The sequence below is a fragment of the Seriola lalandi genome, unplaced genomic scaffold, assembly GCF_002814215.2.
Source record: "Seriola lalandi dorsalis isolate HSWRI2012SDOR001 ecotype SW California unplaced genomic scaffold, Sedor1 jcf7180002052274, whole genome shotgun sequence".
Taxonomy (NCBI): Eukaryota; Metazoa; Chordata; class Actinopteri; order Carangiformes; family Carangidae; genus Seriola; species Seriola lalandi.
Genome location: NW_019522827.1, coordinates 227,565 through 249,165, shown reverse-complemented (window position 1 = coordinate 249,165; position 21,601 = coordinate 227,565). Strand labels below are relative to the sequence as shown.

The following is a 21,601-nucleotide window of genomic DNA, read 5'->3' as shown; positions in this document are numbered from 1 at the left end:
GGGGGGTAATGAGTTCAAGATGAAGGGAAAATTATGAAGAGGCTTCAGTGTGCCCCGCGCATCTCATGAACTTTATCATCATCTTATACAGGGGCTATGAAGGGAGGGCAGGATGAGGTACTCATCTTGGCTATCATGTGTGACATTGCAGGGTACATGGAAGATAAAAGCAGGTTTGATTTGCATAACCAGTTCATTCATAGATAGGATATTGTTTGGCTGTTGTAAGTCTGGCTGGGCTATGATGGCCAATTTCAGTTTGGATCTGTTTACCTGTTTGTAAAATACTTGGATCCATGGGTTTAATAAACCTCTTATCACATCTTTTATCCTCAGTGCACAAAACATTCAGGTAGTCATTAAATAAACAGTTAGCATAGCATAGCAACTTTGAATTTGAGTTCTTTGAAGGAACATACTGATGCTTTTCGTGACTTAAAAACGTTGAACAGTAAACTTGACAAAGGATTTAATATCATTAAGATCTGATAAGTGGATTAGTTACTGCTTTAAGATTCAAACTCTAACAACCTTTTAGCCTTTTTTTTTTTTTTTATAAAAAGAGTAAAAAGCATCTGGCAACGTGACAGTAAAGTGACATCAACCCTGCAATGAAGTTTAATTGCATAAACTGTAGTTGCTGATCTTCTGCGGCTATCTGTGTGGTTATTTACCTCTGAGCAGCTGTCTTCACTCTGTGTTTACCTCTGCTGTTGCACTATGTGACTCTAGATCTGTATCTTTTTTCTGTTTACCAGTCACAGACCTCCAGTTTTCCCAGACTCTTCTTGGTCGACCTGTGCCCTTTGCTACAGCAGGAGATTGTTATAGTGCAGCCAAATGTCCACAGGTTAGTGAATTACTGTACACTGTGGCCTCATAGCAATGTGTCAATTTTTATTTTTTTTCGCATCATGTTTGTCAGTGGCCTGACAATCAAAGAAGAGAGATTTTTACTAAACATTTGTTGCTATAATTCCCTGCTGGACCTGCTTTCCCAGCACTTAAAGGTAATAACTTCCAGCTACTCTGTTGGAGTAGCTCAAAGTGCTCCTCAGCACAGTGTATCTGTAGTATGCGTGTGAGCCCATCCTTCTGCAGTTATATCCATAGAACATCTCTGCAAATATGAATACATTTGACCTTCCTGGTTAAATAGCCGCTCTGACATAACTGTATCTCTGTTCACAGGGACAGTTCAGCATCAATATGATTGGCACTGGCCTCAAAGTGGCTGAGACCACCAAGTGGACATCTCAGGGCAACTATGTTTCCGTCAAAGTCCACAGATCTGAGGTAAGAAGTTGAAAAAAAGATTTATAAAAATGTTGCTCTTTTGTATGACACTATGTGGCTCTTTCATAATGGATTTTCCAATGAATGTTTACTGGGATAATTACGCTTCATGTTGGGTCTTGCAGTAGCCGTGAAATGTCTTCTGAATTGCCATGTTGTATTTCTGTCTGATTCACTGAAGAGGAATCCCCGCTGACATTTATGAAGTTCTTATTCTCTGCGTGAAAAGCTGCCCTTTGCCCACGCTCCCCTCCCTCATCTGTTTCTGTCTGTAGGACGGAACAAGAATCTACGGTCGCTGCGGTGGTTTCTGTGGGAAGTGCATTCCCCAGGCTCACAACGGCCTGCTCCTTGAAGTCCACTGAGGGCCATGCAGAGACCAAACCCCTAAATCTACCCTGAAGACAGTAGCCCAGGAACATGCAATAACAGTGATTTGTTTGAGCCTGTAGTCATCTGTGAGTGTGGTGGTGGAGCATTTAACAGTAATCATTCTATAGTAACATCCCCAGTTCCCAAATGGCAGCTAAAACATACATGACACTAACCACCGTGCAGTACTCCAGGGCCGCTGTCGGGTCCTTCATCCAAACTGCTAACTCTGAAGAGGAGCCGGCTGCAGTATATTTGCGTGCCATCAGTGTTGCAGTGGCTATCGAACACACCTTCGCTTTGAAACCTAGAATGCTTTTTGTTCTGACACTGTTTTTTATCATCATGCAAAGGGATACAGTTCCTCAAAACATTGGGAGAGCAACAACACAAACAGTAGAAAAACCCTAATAGACACATCCTCTCTGTTCAAGAAGCAAATCCTCATTTAAAAAAACAGCATTCTCTTGTGGTACTTGTGGAAATGAAGTGTATTTTGTTAAAAAAAAAAAAAAAAAAAATTCAAGAATTCCATCATGAAATACCTGGAACTAAACTTGTTATATGTGACCTTCCATGGTCCATAGTTATTTCTATCTAAAGCTCTTGTAAGCGTTTAGTTGACACTTATCTAACTGACTTGCAATCAATGAGACATTATAAAAAATCAACATACTGTATGTATGTAATAATCACTGCAGTCCTCTAGTAATGAAGAGGTGCTACAGACAGGCATCAGAGTAGAATGTGAGGTATGGCTTTGTTATTGTTTTACGGTATGACAGCTATTAGGGTGATATAAAAATATGTAATACAAAAACAAATTTTTTTTTTTTTTTGCGACTACTGAGAAAATCTTGCCTTAAAGGAATAGTTCAACATTTTGACATTTATGTTTGTTTACTTTCTGGTTAGATGAGAATTTGAATACCACTCTCATGTCTGTCCGCTAAATATGAAGCTACTGCCAGCAGCTAGTTAGCTTAGCTTAGTGTATTTCCCAAACTGTCTAACTATTCCTTTAGTGCGCAAGACTTATAGAAAGAGTAATGTGGCAAATTTAGTAACTACTGATGTCCTCCCAGACCTGCCTTATCTCAGAGGTCAAACTTTAGGAGAACGTTAACATTAATGTTAACATGAACTCAGAACGTTAGGAGCCGTTAGAGCAAGAGCAGATCATTTTAGTATTCATTTTTTGTGTGTTTGTAGCCTGTCTGCTGTCATTCTCCTGTCAGTCATTTCACCAAACTACTGAAACCTGTGTAGACAGTCCACTGACTGACATAGAGGCAATGTAAACACCAGTGCTGTGAGGAAATAACTGACATTTTTCAATATTTCCTAGTGTTTAAGTACAGTTTAAAAGTTTTCCATGGCTTTTTTTAAACCATGAGGATTGTTGTATTTTTTAAGAAATTTATTAGTGTTATTTTAATTACGTCACACAGACAAGTTCTCATCTGTTACGCCGTGACACAGTATCAGGTGTGATGTCTCATGTCACACCCTCCATCGGGCCTGCTGTAGGTACCTGCAACCCCTACCTCTCACAAACACCCATACTCTACTGAGATATGTGTTGTAATATATTTATGTCTGACCATATTTATTCTATATTGACTTGTAGATACATTCTGTGTTTTAAGGTACAATGACTACTACCAACAGGGAAGCCATTGTCTGATGTTTTTGTCATACATCTGCTTTGCTAAAAAAAAAAAAAGAAAAAAAAAAAAGATATTAGCCTGCTATTTGTAGTGTATAACCACTAACCTTAAATGAGGATCTTTTGAACGGTGCTTTTGAACTACTGGAATTACCTCTGATCTTGAGAAGGAAAACACTGGCTATGGGAATAATACTTTGCTTTGGCAGAGCTTCAGTTCATTCTGACAGTTTGCCTTTGACGTCTCTTCAGCAGACGTAGCATCTGCCTAGAAATGCATGGCATGGTCCTCTTATTAATGTAGCTGAAAAACTAGCTGCAAGGTTGCCAGATTATATCAGACTGCATGAGGAAATCTGGCCTGGAGTCGTACTTAACTCATCATATATGACTTTCACCATGACCACTACTACAAGCAACCTAACATGCTGGTACTCTGATGTTGAGCTTTAACCAAAGTTAGAAGATAGATGCAGGTATTTTTTTTTTCTTCTCAGACAATGCAGCTTCTTTTGATTTAAAGAATGGCTGAAAAATAAATGAAAAAATAAGTCAATGAGCAGCTAGAAAACCTTTGGCTATCATTCATTGTTATGATGGTCAATTGTTCTATGAGGTCTGTATCAGAAATTTAAAGAATACTTGATGCACTATGTGCCATAAATTTTGTAGAAATGTAATCCTGTTTGTTTTTTTTTTGTTTTTCTTTTTTTTGTAATAACCATTAAGATTTGTAACTTATGATATATGTGTATTTTTAATATTCATACTTGAATTGTAAACAGTGTGCTAAATATTGAATGGGCATTGGTACTGAATAGAGAAACAGTGTGCTTGTTTGCCATGCTTTATCCAAAGATGTTTTTAAGAATCATATGTACCTACAGTATGTATGTAGCCTGTATAAAAGAAATGAATGATTGATTCTGGTGCTATGGTTACTAATCGTACCAATACTGTATGTCATGCTACTATACTAACGCTGTCAAAAAAGTAAGTATTAATAAAACATGCTTTTCAGCTGACTCACAGCTTGATTTATATTTATTTTATTTGTAATACACATTTCTCAAAATAATTGCTCATCCAGCATTTAAATATATATTTTTACAACATTAAAGATCCCCTCTAAACATGTTTAAGCTATATAAAATATTCTACCTGGAATTATAATTTGTGTGTGATGTTTCCACAAAAAAACTATAATATTATATCTAATATTTCTCTCTCATTGAAATAGCCAGAATAATAATGAATAATGTAAATATTGGTAATTTCAAAAGTTTAATACTAGACACATGTCTCCTCTCAGTGAATGTGCATTGGAGGTTTCAGGTTTCCATATCTCACTTGTATAAGTTGCATATTAGACCATGATTGGCTCCCTAACTGGTTGTGATGTCATTAAATGAAGGAGAAAATTTCCCCCTTCAGCAGATGGGTGTCGTATTCTGTCTCATTCTGCCCAGTAAAGGTCAATCATATACATGAAGTAAATTTACATTTACATTTACTCATTTGGCAGACGCTTTTATCCAAAGTGACTTACAAGTGAGGGACTAAGGCTTCAGTGCAGTAGGAGACCATGGTGTCCTTGAGGGAAATCAAATAAAGACGTGCACTGAAAATGCATAGTAAGTAGTAGTTAGGCCTATTAGGGTGTTAAAGGTGTCAGGAGAGGAGGTGCACTCAGAAACAGATGAGTCTTCGAGAGATTCTTGAAGATGGCGAGGGACGCCCCTGCTGTGACAGTATTCAGTAGCTTGAACCACAGATGTGAACAGTCTGGACTGTGATTGTCTTGTGTGTAGGGATGGCAATGCCAGACAACATTTCTTGGAGCAGCGGCCAAGAAGGAGAATAAAGCTGTATGATTGAATTCAAGTAAATATGTGCAGACCCAGAAGTTACTCTGAAAGCAATCCTTAGTGACTTGAATTGGATTCGGGCAGCCATGGGTAGTCAGTGCAGGTCGATGAGTAGCGGACTGACGTGCCCTTTTGGGCAAAAACCAGACAGGCTGCCGCATTCTGGACCATCTGTAAGGGTTTCACTGTGCATGAAGGGAGCCCCCCCGCCCCCAGAAGAGCATTGCAGTAGTGGAGGCGAGAGATAACCCGACCGGGAGACAGATGCAGCATGATCAGAGAATGATTGCTAGTCATCAAACATGACACCCAGGTTTCTTGGACCTTGACTGAACAATAAGGAACACACATTTTTGAATGGAGGGGGGCTTTCAATATTATACAAAGATGATAAAAAGGGTTTCAACAAAATGCTGTGGATAAAAACTGAAGTCTTTGTTACCACCATTACAAACTTCGCCACAGAGAGGCCATTTGCTTAATAAAGAAAGGCAGCAGGTCAGTGCTGGGTGGGTGCTTGTGATTGCCAGATTGTGGCTCCATGTGGATTCATTTAGTGGTGCAGGTTGCATTTCCACAACATGACTTTCTGGAGTTCAGTTCCACTCAAGAGACACATAAACAGAGCTAGTACCCTTAAATCCATTTCTCACTGCACTACACTTATTCTTGAGTTCTGGAAACAACCGAAGCTGTCCACTGCCTGATGACTCATCAAATTGTTCTGTCAAATCCACGAATGAGGTAAGTTCCAAGTGAGCTTTGAAAACTTCACCAAGAGCTTGAAAGTACCATTTTTGAGGAATTATTTCACCAGAATGACTGTATTAAAAGGTGCAGGTACTTCAGCAAAAGGCAAACTGTTTATGTACAAGCCACTTTTCCAGGGCTCATTGCACAGAGATAGCTTTGTACATTAAATGAAAACAGAAACTGTGGTCCCTCAAGAGCCGCTTTGATTCCTTGCCAGAAGCCTGCCTTAGTCCCTAAAATCTAATCTCAGGATTTGGAAGAGTCCTGAAGCACGACAACAACTCCCCTCACAAGCAGTTTTCCAGTGAAATCAAGCTGTGCTGAGGTCCTTCCAGGCTCTCCAGGCTATGTGGACAAGTTAGGAAAAATCTTCCCTGGCCTGCTTGCTGTGAGCATAAACCAGACGTCTTTAATGACTGAACTGAAAAACACAAACATGCACTGAGAATCCTCATAAAAGACACTAATGATTGATGTTTACCATGAAGCGCTTTGAGGTAACAGCACAGACATTCCAGTGCAATCTGCGGCTGCAACCTGCTCTGAAGAGCACTTATCCAGAACCCACCATGGCTCATCAACATTTGGTACATTTGCAATCTTTACTTCAAGCTTACATATTATGGAATGGCTACATTTAATAAGTTTTTTAAATCAAATTGAATTGAATGGAATCAGTTATACTCACACAATCCAATATTATGCTTATGCAATAGAACCTACAGCTATAGGCATCTGGTATTTAACCATTGCAATACGACTGCAACCATATTGGCTCCTAAAATACATTTATAAAAAGGTCAACTGATTAACATTTAGCATATTTTTAAAAACACATTGTATTTCTGGTTAATTAAGCACTCAAAGGCCAGCAGCATCCACCTAGTGACCCAAAGAAACACCATATCCTAAAATGAGCAAACAGTGACCCCTAGTGGATCAAACAAGACTCTACATCTACTGTCCTTACTGATAGATACTGTAGTCATGAAGCAACTACATGAGCCTTTATGAATAGATATGTCCTTGGATCTTGATGATATGTTATGTTACTGTATATAGGGTAAGGGTAGGCTAGGTGCTGTGTTACATTAGTTTGTAATGATCTCTGTGGGAGGCTGCTGCAGCATCAAGCACCTGTTGGATATGTGTAAATGTATTGTGTTACACTGACATACTCAGCCAATAATACTTTTAAATAAAACTTTTATTTAAAATGTCAAACAGATGATAAAAAATATTCATGAATATATTGAAAAGGCACAGTGAAGACAAACTGTAAAACAATGGGAAATGTCCAAATAACATGACATAGAGTAAGATGACATGTAAAGGTAAAACTTGAAATAATGACAGATACATTATTCTGAGACAGTATGTGCAGACAGATCCGTACTACTGTACAGTGTAAGAGCCTCAACATCTTCTTCGCTGGCTGACAACTGGAGCCTTTGGACAGAGAGTATAGTGGCTGTCAGCACAAAACTGCATCTAAAGGTGGTGATAAGATATAGCAGCACCAGCTCACCATTAAAAATAATCCAGCATCAGCATGATAAAAGCACCAGACTGTTTGTCCTGCCTGCCTCTAAAATCTGGGCTTTCTCTGTGTTAACTACTGCAGAGAATACTGAGCAGTAAAAGCTGAAAGAAACGGCAAACATATTACCATGTCTTTCCTCTGTAAACCACTGTATCTGCTGCATTTCATCCTTGCTAGTTGGAGTGACAACAGTGTCTGTTTGTTGTGTGTTTACTGGCACCGTGGTTTTCTGTATAGTGTCTGTCCCTTGCAGTCTTTTCCACAGCAGACAGAATAACACAGGTGTTTCTTATAACATTAACGATGGCTTCATGCGCCCCATGTGAGTCATGACAGTGTGACAGTGAGTCCTCTGTGAAAAGGCATACAGGGTGAGTTTTTATCAAAGATAGCAATGGTTTGCATGAAGAAGAAGAATGACTTTTGAGTTAAAATATCACAGATTTCTTGTTGAAATGCCCTAGAAGTGATTTAGAAAAAAAAAGAAAAAGATACATACTTTCCGATTTAACACCTAATTTCAATGGAACTGACCTAGTGAGGAAACATAACTAAGGTAAAACTTATACGGCACCTTTTTTGCTGACCAGTAGATGGTAGTAAAACATTAGAAAACCCTGCCTACTGTCATGATATTGTTTATAAAGACTCATGCAAGGTTAACTGTGAGCAAAGGAGCAAAGACATAGATTTTTTTAACTATCACGATTTTTCATCAGTACTTCCTACAAATGTATTCTATATTGTCTATATTGTGGTCTATGTGTCATATATGCATGGATTTTATGGTTTTTGTGAGGTTTTGTTTTTTGACCATGTACTGCAAGCTGTTCCATGCATCACCGTGTTTTGTGTAGGGAATGGACTCCTGTATAAACAGCAGTGAACACGAACACCTAGTTTCCCAGCTCAGCTGTCCTTGAAATGATTTTTCACACTGGGAGTCGTTGCAGCAGGAGGAGGTTGTTTAAGCGAGATCAAATCCTTGTATACCTCACACATGCTCGCATAACTCCCTCCCACCCCTCACTCACACACACATTATATCCTATAGTGGAACAGTTGGGCTTGAACAGTATCAGTTTCATCTTTTGATGCACCATGTCTGCTTCAAAATCCATGAAAACCACACACGATTACACAGTTATCTCCACTGCCAACTGGGCTATCAGTAGTTTTGGGGTAGAGAAGCTGTTGGCACTTTGCCTCACAGGCATTATAGACTGTACTGTCAGCCTGGCTGCCAGCGTTTTTGAAGGAAACAGTGTCAGCTTTGACTTTAACTGGCTGAGACTGAATGAGGTCATTTTTAGGTATTGTGTTACATGTCTAGAGTGTCCATTTTGTAACAGCTGCATGCGATGTGTGGGGGACTGCAGCCTGCCTAGGTCCAAAGCTGACCACCTATTCACTGCATATGGCTGGGTGGTATGCTGTCAGAGATGGGCATGGTCCAACTGGAGAAGGTATGAAGGGGGTGAGGGGTTGGTGTTGGACCCCTGGGGTCCGCAAGTATGTGCCAATAGCCTATATGCACATGTTGTGTGGTGAAAAATGTGCTTGCATTGTTTGAACCGTGAACGTGAGACTCCGGTGTGAATCACACATTAAGGGGAGCAGAGAACAGAACACACTCACTGGAGGATTTTCATAACTGCTCATGGATCTTTGTTAAGACTCCATGCAATACAGCACAGTATTGTTTGGTGAGTCACATTTTGTTGCTATTGTTGAGCCTCAAAGTACTCTACTTGTTATACAACCAAAGCTACAGCTTTGGTTCTCAAAGTGAAAATAGTCATAAAAGTCTGTTGACAGTCATTTAGGAAATACACACATTATGACCAGTGGCAGTGTTTTCATTGCAGAAAATACTTTCCCATTGTAAAACTGTAGGCTGTTAAGCAGCCTGGAAAATGTTGCCCCATGTCAGCATGGTTAGAATGAATGAGGCAAAGGCCAGACACGGCTATAGCTGCAAGCTGTGGCCGGTATTTCGTGTGTGAAACTAGCAGGACTCTCGATAACAGGAGAGGGAGGGGGAGCTTATTATTTTTAACAGCTTAACACTCCAATCAAATGAGCTTTCTGGAGATTTTTACACACTGTTGTGGCTCACGTCACCTGGGTACATTAAACCTCTTAACAGAATGTCCCCTTTGTTCTCCTGCATTTCACAATAACAAGAGGCCTGTGAGGTATATACAGTAGAGCCCAGCCAGTCACACACGCACCTCGTCATGTGTTGACACAGACAATAGAGCATACAAGCAACTGAAATCCAAAAAACAAAAGCACAACATTTTTTTTCTTGTGGCCTCAGCATTTTGGGGGTTTCAAGAAGCGACATGTTGTATGTGTTCAGTGGAAAAAATTGCAAAGCTTATGAAAAAGATGTTAGCTGGTCATGAGGGAATTCTTGTCAAGGTAGCTTGGAATAGATTATGTCCATGTTTCCATATACTCAATTGTTTTCCTGCTGAAAAGAACTAGATTTTTTTTTTCAGACTAGAGGGGATGCAGACAGCCAAAGACAGAGAAGTCACCTCTTAAAAAAACCTAAACCCTAATATTTTGTTAAGGATCTGGACACACCAGGCTGTCTTTTACAGCTCAGAACCAATACTTAACTTTTCTTTATTGCCTTGATATTTAATAACTTTGTCAAATTTTTTAGAGAGAGATTTGCTTATAAAAACAATTTTGAACTGTTGACATGTTTCATAAGTCTGCCACAGAAAGTGAAGCATTTATTCTGTTTGGTGTATCAAGGGCTCCAGCTGACAAAAAAAACATGGTTAAATACAGTGGATTTTTATATGCTATATATCAATCATTGGTGTTGACAGTACTAACCCTCCTAAATCCAACAGAAGTCTATTCAGATTCCCTTATTGGAGTGTATTAACAGTTTGTTTATAAGATGTCTGACAGGGGGTTACACCTCTCTTGGGTCTGTTACAGAAGTAACATCACTATGTAGGACTTGTATGTATCATATAAAACTTGCAACGTTTCCTTATTAATCATATCAATAGTTAATGGTCATTTCTACATTTTGTCATCAAATGTGCAAGCCCAGTTTGTGGAAGAAGGGTAAACACTTCAAATTAGGATTTTTGGTCCCAGATGATGTGATTGGAGGATTTTCACGGAGAAAAATTGACATATTGCCTTTGCTTCATATGAGCTAATAGGGACACTCAACAAGTGTAAACTAAACTAATTCCTGTAATTTTACTGCTATTATAAAAAATATCCAAAATGTTTGAATAGAGTAACACTCTGGATGTGAACAGAGATAGCAGACAGAGCAGAGTGTATCAGTGTGATCTCACAGTGGTAGGTAAAACCATTTGGAAGTGATTTATGTCCCATTTTGCACTGATCCATAACCCTGCATTCGACAGGGTTAACTCACATCAATCACTTCTCTGAAGGTCCTCTACCCTCATAAGCCACTTTTTCCTCTGTGCTTGACTAAATAATAGGTTCTGGTTTCTTGTACCCGAGAGACATGTAGACTGGCCCTTCTCTGTCAATGGAAGATACAATCTCTGGACAAGAAATTCCAAGACACTTAAACGTTTGGTTGCACACTCTATCACTGGGACTCTTTGAACGTAACCTCTGTTGTGATTATCAATCATTGTTTCTTTGTATGAAGCTGTGATCATATTAAACCCACAAGAAAGCCCCACTATCGTCCAGCTATTCATCATTCAAAAGGCCCTCAAACCCCAACAATGCCCCCCCCCCCAAAACATCTCCACCCCTCTGTCTACCTGCTCTAATTAAGAGCCAGTCTAAGAGCCACTGTCTGTCTGGGCTACAGACAGTGTGTGTGTGTGTGTGCGTGTGTGTGTGTGTGTGTGTGTGTGTGTGTGTGTGTGTGTGTCTGGGTATGTCTTTGTGTGAGAATTTGTTTGATTCTGTGTGTGTGTGTGTGTGTGTGTGTGTGCGCTTCACTCTGTCAACTATGCCCACAACCCCTCTCTCTCTCTCAGTCTTACTCACTCACACACACACCAATAGTCTATTAGCACATTAGCGTGGCGAGAGGGGCACTCATCCCAGTCTGTAGTAGTGCTACTCAAACACAAAGCCACTTAAGTTGGCCAGTACAATAGCCAATGACAGGCTTTTACCGCGTTATAGTCTCTAACAGAGCTCTCTAGTCCCTATTTGCCATCTTGATAGTAAACTTACGTTCAAATGTACTTCTATTAATTTGAAGGTAAATCTTTACCCACTCAGTGCCTGTAACTTTGAGCTATGAAGAGAGGATTTGAGGGAACAGGAGACCCATGTACTTTACATACATTTTGCATGTGCTGACTGACTCTGTGTGGATTTCTTCACACAGTCCAGAGACGTGCAGGAGAGGTGATTTTGGGACTCCCATAGGAGTGAGTGCAACTGGTTATCAGTCTATGTACAGTATGTGATACCCATGTAATATATTGGCAACCTGTCCAGGATGTACTCCGCCTCTCACCTAACGTGTGCCAGGATAGGTTTCCATCCCCTACATGACATTGCAAAGGATAATTAGATACATAACTGTGTGATGGATGAATTTATGTATTTGAAACAGTTTGACAAGTGGGGGAAAAGCAAGACCTAAATTGATCCAAGTTTTTCCTGTCAAGACATGAAAAAGAAATTAAGCCTCCAAACCCATAATTTTAACTAGGGATGTGTTCTACAAGTGATTAAATTCATGTCTGGATGTGTAAAGGTTTGTTATAGCTTAAATAAAATGAAATGCATGGATCAAGGCCCAGAATCGACTGTTGTATGAAGCTTCTGGCTGTTCTCGAGTGTAAGGACTTTATTTTGAGACGATTACCGTTGGTGCTTCGAACAGCTAATGTCCTCTGCTAACTGGGGGAGGTATTGGATCTTTCTTTTAAGAAAAAGAAGAAATTGTTTGCTTTCTAAATAAGAAATAAAACAAACTGGTAGCTGCTCTGATATGTCCAGTGTTATCAGCATGGATTCTTTACTTTACTTACTGACTGGCATGAGGCTACTTGGCTACTGATGCATGGCTGCATTGTTTTCAAAAGACCCTCAAATTCTTAAGCCTTATGCCTTCCACCCACTGTTCCTATTTTGCACATGAATTACCCAGTGTTGGACGAAATATAATGCGCCATGTAAAAAAAAAACCATGAGCTTTTAACATGCCACGCTGGCAGTAGGATTTCTGATTCCGTTTTAACACCCCATATGGTACGCCAGCTCAACGACGCACACCACCCAGCTGCTTGTGACACATTTATTGGCAGCATCAGTGGCCACTTTGACCAGACTGTCTGTCAGTTGCCATAAGGACTTGAAGATCTGACTCTGATTAATTGGCCCAGAAGACTTGTTAGACACATGATTAGATGTACTCTAATTAGACAGTCATGCGTCAGTATTAACCCCTGCATACTGATTTGTAAGTGAGATTTGTACTGTGTCTTTCTGAAAATCACTAACTGTGATATACTATATAATAACCCTTCAGTGGTACAATTTATTAACATTCTATTTATGTTTCTTGATTCTCCTCACTCCTCAGAGAGCTAAAAATACACTTTGGCTTGTACTTTGTACCCATTGTTTCTGTTTTATTGCTGTTATTCCTATTACTGCTACTTTTAAGACTGAATAAAAAGATTAACAGTGGCGTGTGTCTTATGCAATGGCAGTTTAGTATTTTACTTCCCACTTAGAGCTATTCCAATAAATGTCTTTTTTTTGGCTTTGCTCAACTTTAATTTGTCCGTTTACTTTTTTCCTGAGCAATTCACTCAACCGGTTTGTCTCCATGACAGCATTAAATAACCCCGCAAACACACATTTTTCCCCAAAGCTCTTATCTATTTTAGTGATAAAGTACTTTTCAAGGCAATTTTCCACTACGAGGCCACTGCAATAAGCAGAGTACCTTTTGAAAGATGTTTGAAGAAACCAAGGCCACACAGAGAGACCACTGGAGTGTTGTGTTGATGCTTTGTTAGATAGACACGGCATAGCCAAAGCAAAACCTTGTGTTATAAGCCCCTCTGTCGCACCTTTACACCTCTCTCATCTTGACCTATTGTTGCATGGCCCTTCACTGACATGCTGTTATCCCTGCATGAATCCACACACACAATAAGGCTCAAGGGATCGTTTTCTCTGAGATGAGATATGCCCGTAGAACAAGACAAAGGCTTCAAACTATCCAAATTATCTCTTCTTGGTGTTCCTCAAAAGGCATTTTAGCTATCTGGGAGAATCATCTTAAATGTTTTTGGCCTACATGTCAAAGCAAAAAGTCTTATTGTGCAAAATGTTCCTCATAGGCAGCAGGGTGTTGATTATTTTCTTCTTTTGTTTTTTGTCAGGTTGTAATTTCATGTTGGCACACAAACACACACACACACACACACACACACACACACACACACACACACACACACACACACACACACACACTCTATATCTCCAAGAATGTTACAGATATGTTTGATCTCCATATGAACTTTGAGTCTGTGCACACAAGATGCTTATTAGAGCTGGAGGTGGAATTTTTCTTCCATCTGATTTATATCAGGTGCAAGACTGTGGATGGGTAATTTGGCTGATGGAAGCATTTTTATTACAGAGCTGCGGTTGTGGTGGAAATGACAGGCCTGCCTTACAGAATTTGTGGACTGGAGTTTACCGCCTTTCTTTTGTCTACAGCTGATTCTGCTGGAATGTTTGTTTAGACTCATCCCCTGCATGGGAGCTTCACCTGGAATTCGCAGCAGTGCCCAAGATGGAGACAAGCTGTGAGATACACCTGGTGAGGGATAAAAAACAGACAACACAAGATTAATCATCCTGTAGAGCATCCTTTAACTCTCACATGATCTAAACACAATCACACTAAGTGAAGCAATGGAGAGAGCATTGGAGTAGGTAAAGCTTTACAGTAGGTAAAAGTTCAGACTTTGTCTTTAAAAACTGATTTGATCTGAAGCTTGTAAAATAAAAGACGATGACTCAATTTTAAATGTGTTTATTCAACCAGCCCCCCCACTGACTGACTGTGGGAGCCTGATTTCTGCACAACTGGTTGAATAAACCCATTTTAAACTTGTACAAAAGGATAACATAATTAGAAGTCAGATTTTATTCTGAGTTTAAGGGAATGTTAATTACAATATTATGCACTTGGGAATGAATGAGAAAGTAGGGTTTAGATAGGCACAAATAACTATGGGGATTTCTTCACATTTTTACCCAACAGTGTGTATTAGATTTCTAACAATGCGGTAATTTTATTTATTTTTGTCTTTCTTGCAGCCAAAAGATTCAGATATCAGATTGCCATCTTGATAAGTAAAAGGGACAGATTGAGTGGTGGGAAGAAAGGATGGCAGTTATCTGAAAGATTTCAAGTGGATCATGTTGTAGGGCTTTCGCTGTTTATTCAAAATTCAAATTTTCGTTTGAACATGGCTTCAAATTAAATATATGAAATACTGTAATGACTTGTTCACATTCAAGACGGAAGTAGTTTGCTTTGTGGTCCAACAGAGCGTTCTATTAAATTTCACATTAAGTTTGATGTATTTCATACCCTGTTGACCTTTCATTAAGCTAAGCCCACAATAATGGTGGAGGACTAGCGAGTAAAGCCGTATTGATCAGATAACTAAGCATCTGTGAAACATTGTGTGAAAGTAGATGGTAAAATTACCAACAAGGATAAGGCTCTTTGCGAACTTTGTGAAACGCATCTACCTTATTTTACAAAGACGACAAACCTGATGAAACCTAATGAGTGGTGCAAAGTCAACTACATTACCTCGTCTGACTGCCTGCTTTTTGCCACATTCATCCAGAAGCATTATGGGGTGATGTGACCATACATCTGAATTCATTAGAATTTGTTCAAACTTTTTGGAAAAGTGACAGCCCTATCATGTTGCAGCAGCTCTTAGGTTTAGCTGCTTATTATCTCAACTACTGAATTATGTATAGTTTGGTATTGGTAATTGTCTTGAGTACCTTTGCATGGGTGGTGAACACCGGTAGTTGGGAGACCAGTGAGGGAACAAGTCTGTGTCGCTGCACTAGCACAACCACGTTGGTTGCGGCTACCGCATGGAGAATGGTGTGTGTGGGGGTCAGGGGGAAATACCTGAACTCCCAGACATTACAACCGTCTGACGAAGCTCCTTGCTGACAGGTGAAAAGATGCCATCAGTATTGGGAGAGGCACATTGCGATGAGGAAAACGAAGCAAAACAAAAGCGCATTACTCAATATTCCCAGGTCTGTACAGACTCTTCAAATATATTACAAATATCATTTAACCAGTGAATACACAATACAACAGATTACAGTGGTTCTTTGCTGCACTGAACTATTTTTACAATCTCTGCTGAGAGCAGTGATGTTCTGCATCATGTCTGTAGACCTTGGTGCTGTCACATTCCTTCATTGGCTTTATATGGCAGCAGCGCTCCTGTCTAAGTCTGAGTCTGACAAAGGGCTGTTGTTTTCCCAGCCTTTTCTCTTTTCACACGCCAGGCCCTTTGGCTCAGAGCAGCTGCTGAGGCATTAGAATGAAATTATGCGAATATTTGTTCTACTCGCTGCTGATATGGTCTGAACATTGATTCTGTCCATCTCTTCATAGTGTATGACCTCTGTGTCTCATTTCCTGGACACATGATAGGGTATCAGTATGATTCCTACATGCTTTAGATTCCAAATTTGAGATTCAAATAGCAATTTCTCATTAGGCCTCTGCAAAGTTGGTTCTAAGGTGATAAATGTGAATTTGTCCCTCGGATAAAAGAGAGCACGAAAGTGAAATCAATCTGTTAATTTTCTTCCAACATCCTGTTGAAAACGTGCTGTTGCAGTTTTTGGTTATCCATGAAAATTCTGAAATTGTTAGGCTGCAGATCAGAGAAATGCTGGAAGTCTATTGGTCGTGGGTTTTCGTGGAATCAGCCTCTGCAGGAGACTCTTCCACCATGTCAAAGTAGACAACGATGAAGTATTTGGCACGAGTACAGAGAACAGAATGAGGAACTGCTCTGCTAGGGAAATCCGGTAAAACAAAATCCTTCTATAAACAGAGATTCAAAAAGCTATCCCTGTGTAACCATGACAAAGAACCACACATAACAAAGTTTCCTAGGAAAGGATTTGTTGTCATGTATAGAGGATTCTCAGCCTGTGCATAATTCATGTAAGCAACATGCAATACTTTTCAGGTTCTTTAAGGACTCATACCGAAGGTCCTCCAGTTGGAGGATCACGGCTTTAATCCACCATGTCTGTCCTGCTGGTGAAGACACTGCATGGAAAATCCCTCCTAAAGGTACAGCTGTCGTCAGTGTTTATTGCTTTCACTGGCACTTTTATCTTCACTGTAATGTCACATTAACTATCCACTAAAGCTCTGAAGTTCGTACCTGCTTGTAATGTGGTTTGTGCATTTATTCTTAGATTAACAGAATCAAAAGAATACTGAAAACATATCATGTATTAAATCCCTGCTTTCTCAGGAGGCAGTTGCACCAGTTCTTTGTCAGTTCAGATGTTATGTACACTTAGTTGTAGTTGTACACTCACAAGTTACACAAACTAGTTCTTATGTAGAGATTACTTGTTATTAATATTTACACCCATATTTACTAGCTAATATATTAGCCAGTTGGCTAATCTGATGTGATACTTGATTGGACTTCTTAAAATGGGAAGCTTTTAAGTTACATTTCACAAAAAAAACACAATATACCTCAAATTGCAAAACACGATATCAATAATGTCAGATTAGTCAGATATTTCCAACTCATTCTAAACAGTAGGCCTGTATCAAGTCAATTCCTTCTATGTAGCCCAAAATCATAAATAAATACTGCCCTCTCTGAAAGAACAAAGACAGACCTACATTTACAAAGGTTTAGCAGTTATATATCGTTTGGCTTTCACAGAACTGTTGTGTTTGTTTTGGTTTTAGCTGGTGAAGATACAGCGACTTTCTGTTTACATTGTATATTACTAGTTTGTAACTAGCTAGTAGCTGCTAAGAATGTACCAAGGGCTTTACACACAAACTAATGCAAAGCAGTCAGTGGGTTCTGCAGAGGATAGCTGAATTTGTGGTCATGTGAGGTTTAACAAATCGTATTAGATTCAGTCAGATGTTAGAAGACTTGTATGTGCTCTGTGCATTGGTCCCAGACACCCAGTGTCTGTGAGGTGCTAAATCTTGCTGAGGTCTGGAAAGTATTCTTCCTCCATTAAAAATCAGTGCAGCCTGATTCCTCAGCAAATTTGTGAAATTGATTTGGTGTGTTGCAGGCAGCCGCAGACTGTGCCGAGCCAGTCCACAAAGTGCCTTTGCTGGTTGAAAAAAAGTGTGTGAAAAACAGCGAGGTGTACAGAGGGAGGGGAGAAAATACACAGGACTGATGTATTGACATGTAGTGTGAATTTGATGCTTCATGCGACATTTGAAAAGGGACTTAACACTATTTTAATACAATCCTACAAAGTGTTCAGCAAGACCACAACCTAAGCTTTCTACTCATTTTCCACATGGAACAACTTTTAAAGGCTCTTACTTTAAAGAACGTGGTATTCAAACTCATAAAGTCTCTGTTTGATTTTCAAGAGTAATTGGCCATTTTGCTTTTTCAATAAATTAGGAATTGATTGGAAGATTGTGGCTTCAGTTGCTTTGTATGCTTTAAGTTTCAGAAAAAGGACTGAGGTCAAAGAGTGCTGTGTTAGCTCAAGAATGCTAATAGGTCATAATCATCTCTGTATTTTCAGACAAATCTGATGAAAAAGGCCACTGCGCTGGCTGAACTCTGATTTTCTGATTTGGTTTGTGCTTTCCCCAGACTTGGCAGCCCGTGACAACTACAGAACTGTAATAAGAATGATCTGACATGAGTATAAATACTTTCCATGGGTAATTGACCCTTTTCCTGGACACACACACTCCAAGATCAAAAGGGTATATCCTCTAGACTCCAAGAGCCACTGATTAAACACATTTCAGAAGTATTTCCCTTCCATTTCCAGTGCAGATCTGGCAAAGACATATGAGATGTGTTTCATTAAGTTGTATCATGAAATACACTCCCTTTTAGTGTGTATGTGAAGGGTGTGTGTGAGAATACCGCATGCCTATGTATGTGCATGTGTGTTGCTCTGTCTGTCTATGTATATCCTGTACATTTTTAGCTGGTGAGGGGAAGTGACGTGGCATGTTGCCAGCCAAGTCTCAGTGTTTCTCAAGAAAGACAAATGACATTGTTCCAGGAGCAGATACCAGCTTTACTGCCAAATCCCTGCCGGCTGGACTGAAATTTCAGCCATGTAAAGAGAGCAGGAGTGGAGCGGGGGCCTGACAAAAGATGACATTGGCTTGTAAGTTTTAGGCGATGACGCTCAGGGGGATTCCATTATGTGGCTGTCACACAGCATTAGGCGAGACAGCAAACACTTTCATGTGTGGATTACCATTTACCCATTGGAGATAATAGATATTTGCCTTGGCTAATCCATTCCTCTATTGATTTTTTTCCCCTTTAATAACTTCTTGCAAGCAAGCAAATTTTAATAAGTGCAAGAATGCTGACATGTAAGAAGCCGGAACAAAGGGCTGTGGTTGACACAGATAAGCCGCTTAATGTAGTTTTCCATACAAACAGGAGATATAAAGATCAATTTTATTTATTCCAAACCATATATGTAAACATACAATGTGATTCAATAACAGAGAACTCAGTTGTTAATCTTGAAAGATTAATGGGTAAAGTATCAGAAGACATAAAGACATGTTTGTTTTTTTCACATTTGCATCCATTTTGTCTTTGCTACAGTTTTCATATACAAATTAATATAAAAACAAAGTTAAAAGATAAGTCTGTTGAGATTCTATATTTTTCTTATTGTCAAACTCTCGCAAACAAAATCCGTATGCTGTTGGAACGTATCCTGCTGTGAGTTCAAAATCTATTATAAACACATAAATGAGCCAGACAGTTGGCCTCTGTGACATGTACCTTCGTTACCATGAAGACTGCAGTTTATTTTCAGGCAGTCCCAAATCCACATCCCTGCGGTTGGAAATAGTCACTAAAGCAACAAAAGTGTCGTCGCTCCAAACAGTCCCACACAATATGCTCTTGTTTGAGAAACACTTGCTAAAAACAACTGCGTCCTGCTGTTTTAGAAAACTATGCAGCCTTTCTTTTTTTATGTATTAAAGTTTATGTCTGTGACCTGCTTTTAAAGATTTATGTCTTCAGTTGGAACCAATCAGCTTGAGGCTGAGTGCCACAGATAGCATTAAGGAAGTTGGAAAATAAGACAGAATGTGTATATATAAATGCTTAGTTGGTTTTGGGATTTGTTCATTTTGAGAAAAATACAGAATATCACCAGCTTTATCCTTTAATCTACTACTTTTATCTACAACCTTTTTACACAAAAATCTCCTTTTTTTTCTAGAAATGAAATTGCTTCATTTCTAACATGGAAACACATCAGCTCTGCGGTTACACAATTAATCAAAAAACAGAGAAGATGATCAGATCACATGAAAATGTGCCAGGGATCAGACACCTCCTTTATATCCTTACCAACCCACAACCCCAACAACTATAAAGACGAACTTTAAAACATTAAAGAATGAAACTTCCACATATATAAGCCAAGACATTTACATTTACAGATAACTCAATTGTCAGTGGACAGTATGAACCAAACTGTTGCAGTGATAAACATTATCAAGGTTAAAACTGTGGAATTGAATAGTTTTCTTCATTTTGGTTCAGTTGTATGTTATCAAGCCACAAATGTCTTTTTGTCTCAGTCCCTGAAAGTTTCTGGGATGGCAGCAGAGGGAGGCTCCTTCAGATATTTGATGTCTGGGGATTCTTCGTCCTCGGCTTTGGCACAGGTGAAGGTTTTTGTTCCTCAGCAGCTGTGGGTAACTGTAAAGGCCTGTTTACCATCTGAGCTTCAGGCTCAGAAACATTCTGGTAACAGGCTCTCTGCGAATGCTTGGGGCTCGGGGGCGGAGAGTCCTCACTCGGGTGCATCGTCTCATACACTGGGCTGGTGGAGTCGGGCTCTCGCTTGGTCAGAGAAAGCATTCTGAGTTCCCCTTTTTCTCGGAGTCTCATTTGGGTTTTGTCGCGTCTGTGGCAGCAACATAATACGATGATAATGATGAGCAAAAGCAGAATCAGACTTACTCCTCCTGCTGCCACTGCCACAACAGTTTTGGATTTAAAACAGAGCGAAGGTGGTGGTGATGGTGGTGACGGTGTTGGACTCTTACAGGCTGGTCGAACAGTGTCACTCCTCTCCTTGCTGACTTTGTTTGCCACGCTACATGTGAAGCTCCTCTCCCCTTTTAATTGCTCCAATGATATGCTCAATGTTTGTCTGGTTTCGCTTGTTAATGTCTTTTCATCAAGTGTCCACGAGAACACCAAACCCTGAGGTTTGGCCACGATGCAATTTAGATTAACAGCACGAGTCTTGAAGTCACAGACGTAAGTGAGTTGAGGTTTTGGCGCCTTGTCCATCACACACAGACGACCACTCCATGTTTTAGCTAAAGTACCATTTGGATGCAGCACATCTGCCTGGTAAACGCCTGCACTGGAGAATTGTAGGTTCTTCAACAGAAGAGATCCGGATGGAGAAATGTCCTCTGTCTTTCCAACAGACACTTTGCCTTGCTGTCTGTAAAAGATGAGTGTGTTATTGTGAGTCCATTTCAGCACATGTGTGTTTACCAGCCCTTCATAGCCCAGAGGCAGAGTCAGACTCTGTCCAACAGCAGCGGAGAGGTCACAGGTGTCTTTGCTTGCTGCTGAGAGCAGGTTGATGAATCCTGACAGAATGATGACTCCAAGTGTTGCAGCAAAACACGCCATGATATACAAGGTAGACCAAGGTATCCTTTCTGAATATTGTCAAAAAATTAGCAATAATCACTCGAGCATTTCATGATCCCTCAGTCTAATCTATCAAGCCGTGATCGAGAGGCAATCCTGTCAAGATGAGTCCTTGCATGTGCAGCCC

General features: G+C 39.8%; 2 protein-coding genes across 2 annotated transcripts in view; one reads left to right on the top strand and one right to left on the bottom strand.

The window, feature by feature from the left end:
• The window catches only part of LOC111650394 (A disintegrin and metalloproteinase with thrombospondin motifs 20), an 81,524-nt gene extending 77,156 nt beyond the window's left edge, over positions 1 to 4,368 (top strand). The window contains exons 37-39 of the mRNA XM_023400282.2: positions 759 to 850; positions 1,192 to 1,296; positions 1,572 to 4,368. Of these exons, the coding sequence (XP_023256050.1) occupies positions 759 to 850; positions 1,192 to 1,296; positions 1,572 to 1,661 (287 nt within the window). The 3' untranslated portion in view covers positions 1,662 to 4,368. The remainder of the gene's footprint in view (positions 1 to 758; positions 851 to 1,191; positions 1,297 to 1,571) is intronic.
• Positions 4,369 to 19,216: 14,848 nt separating this feature from the next.
• Positions 19,217 to 21,597, bottom strand: LOC111650375 (uncharacterized). The gene has a single exon (XM_023400256.2). It carries the CDS (start codon positions 21,451 to 21,453, stop codon positions 20,419 to 20,421), a length of 1,035 nt encoding a protein of 344 aa, XP_023256024.1. The 5' UTR covers positions 21,454 to 21,597; the 3' UTR covers positions 19,217 to 20,418.
• Positions 21,598 to 21,601: the final 4 nt, after the last annotated feature.

Bases quoted from the DNA above. Each gene is read 5' to 3' on its own strand.
- LOC111650375 (XM_023400256.2), bottom strand. From the start codon at position 21,453: ATGGCGTGTTTTGCTGCAACACTTGGAGTCATCATTCTGTCAGGATTC.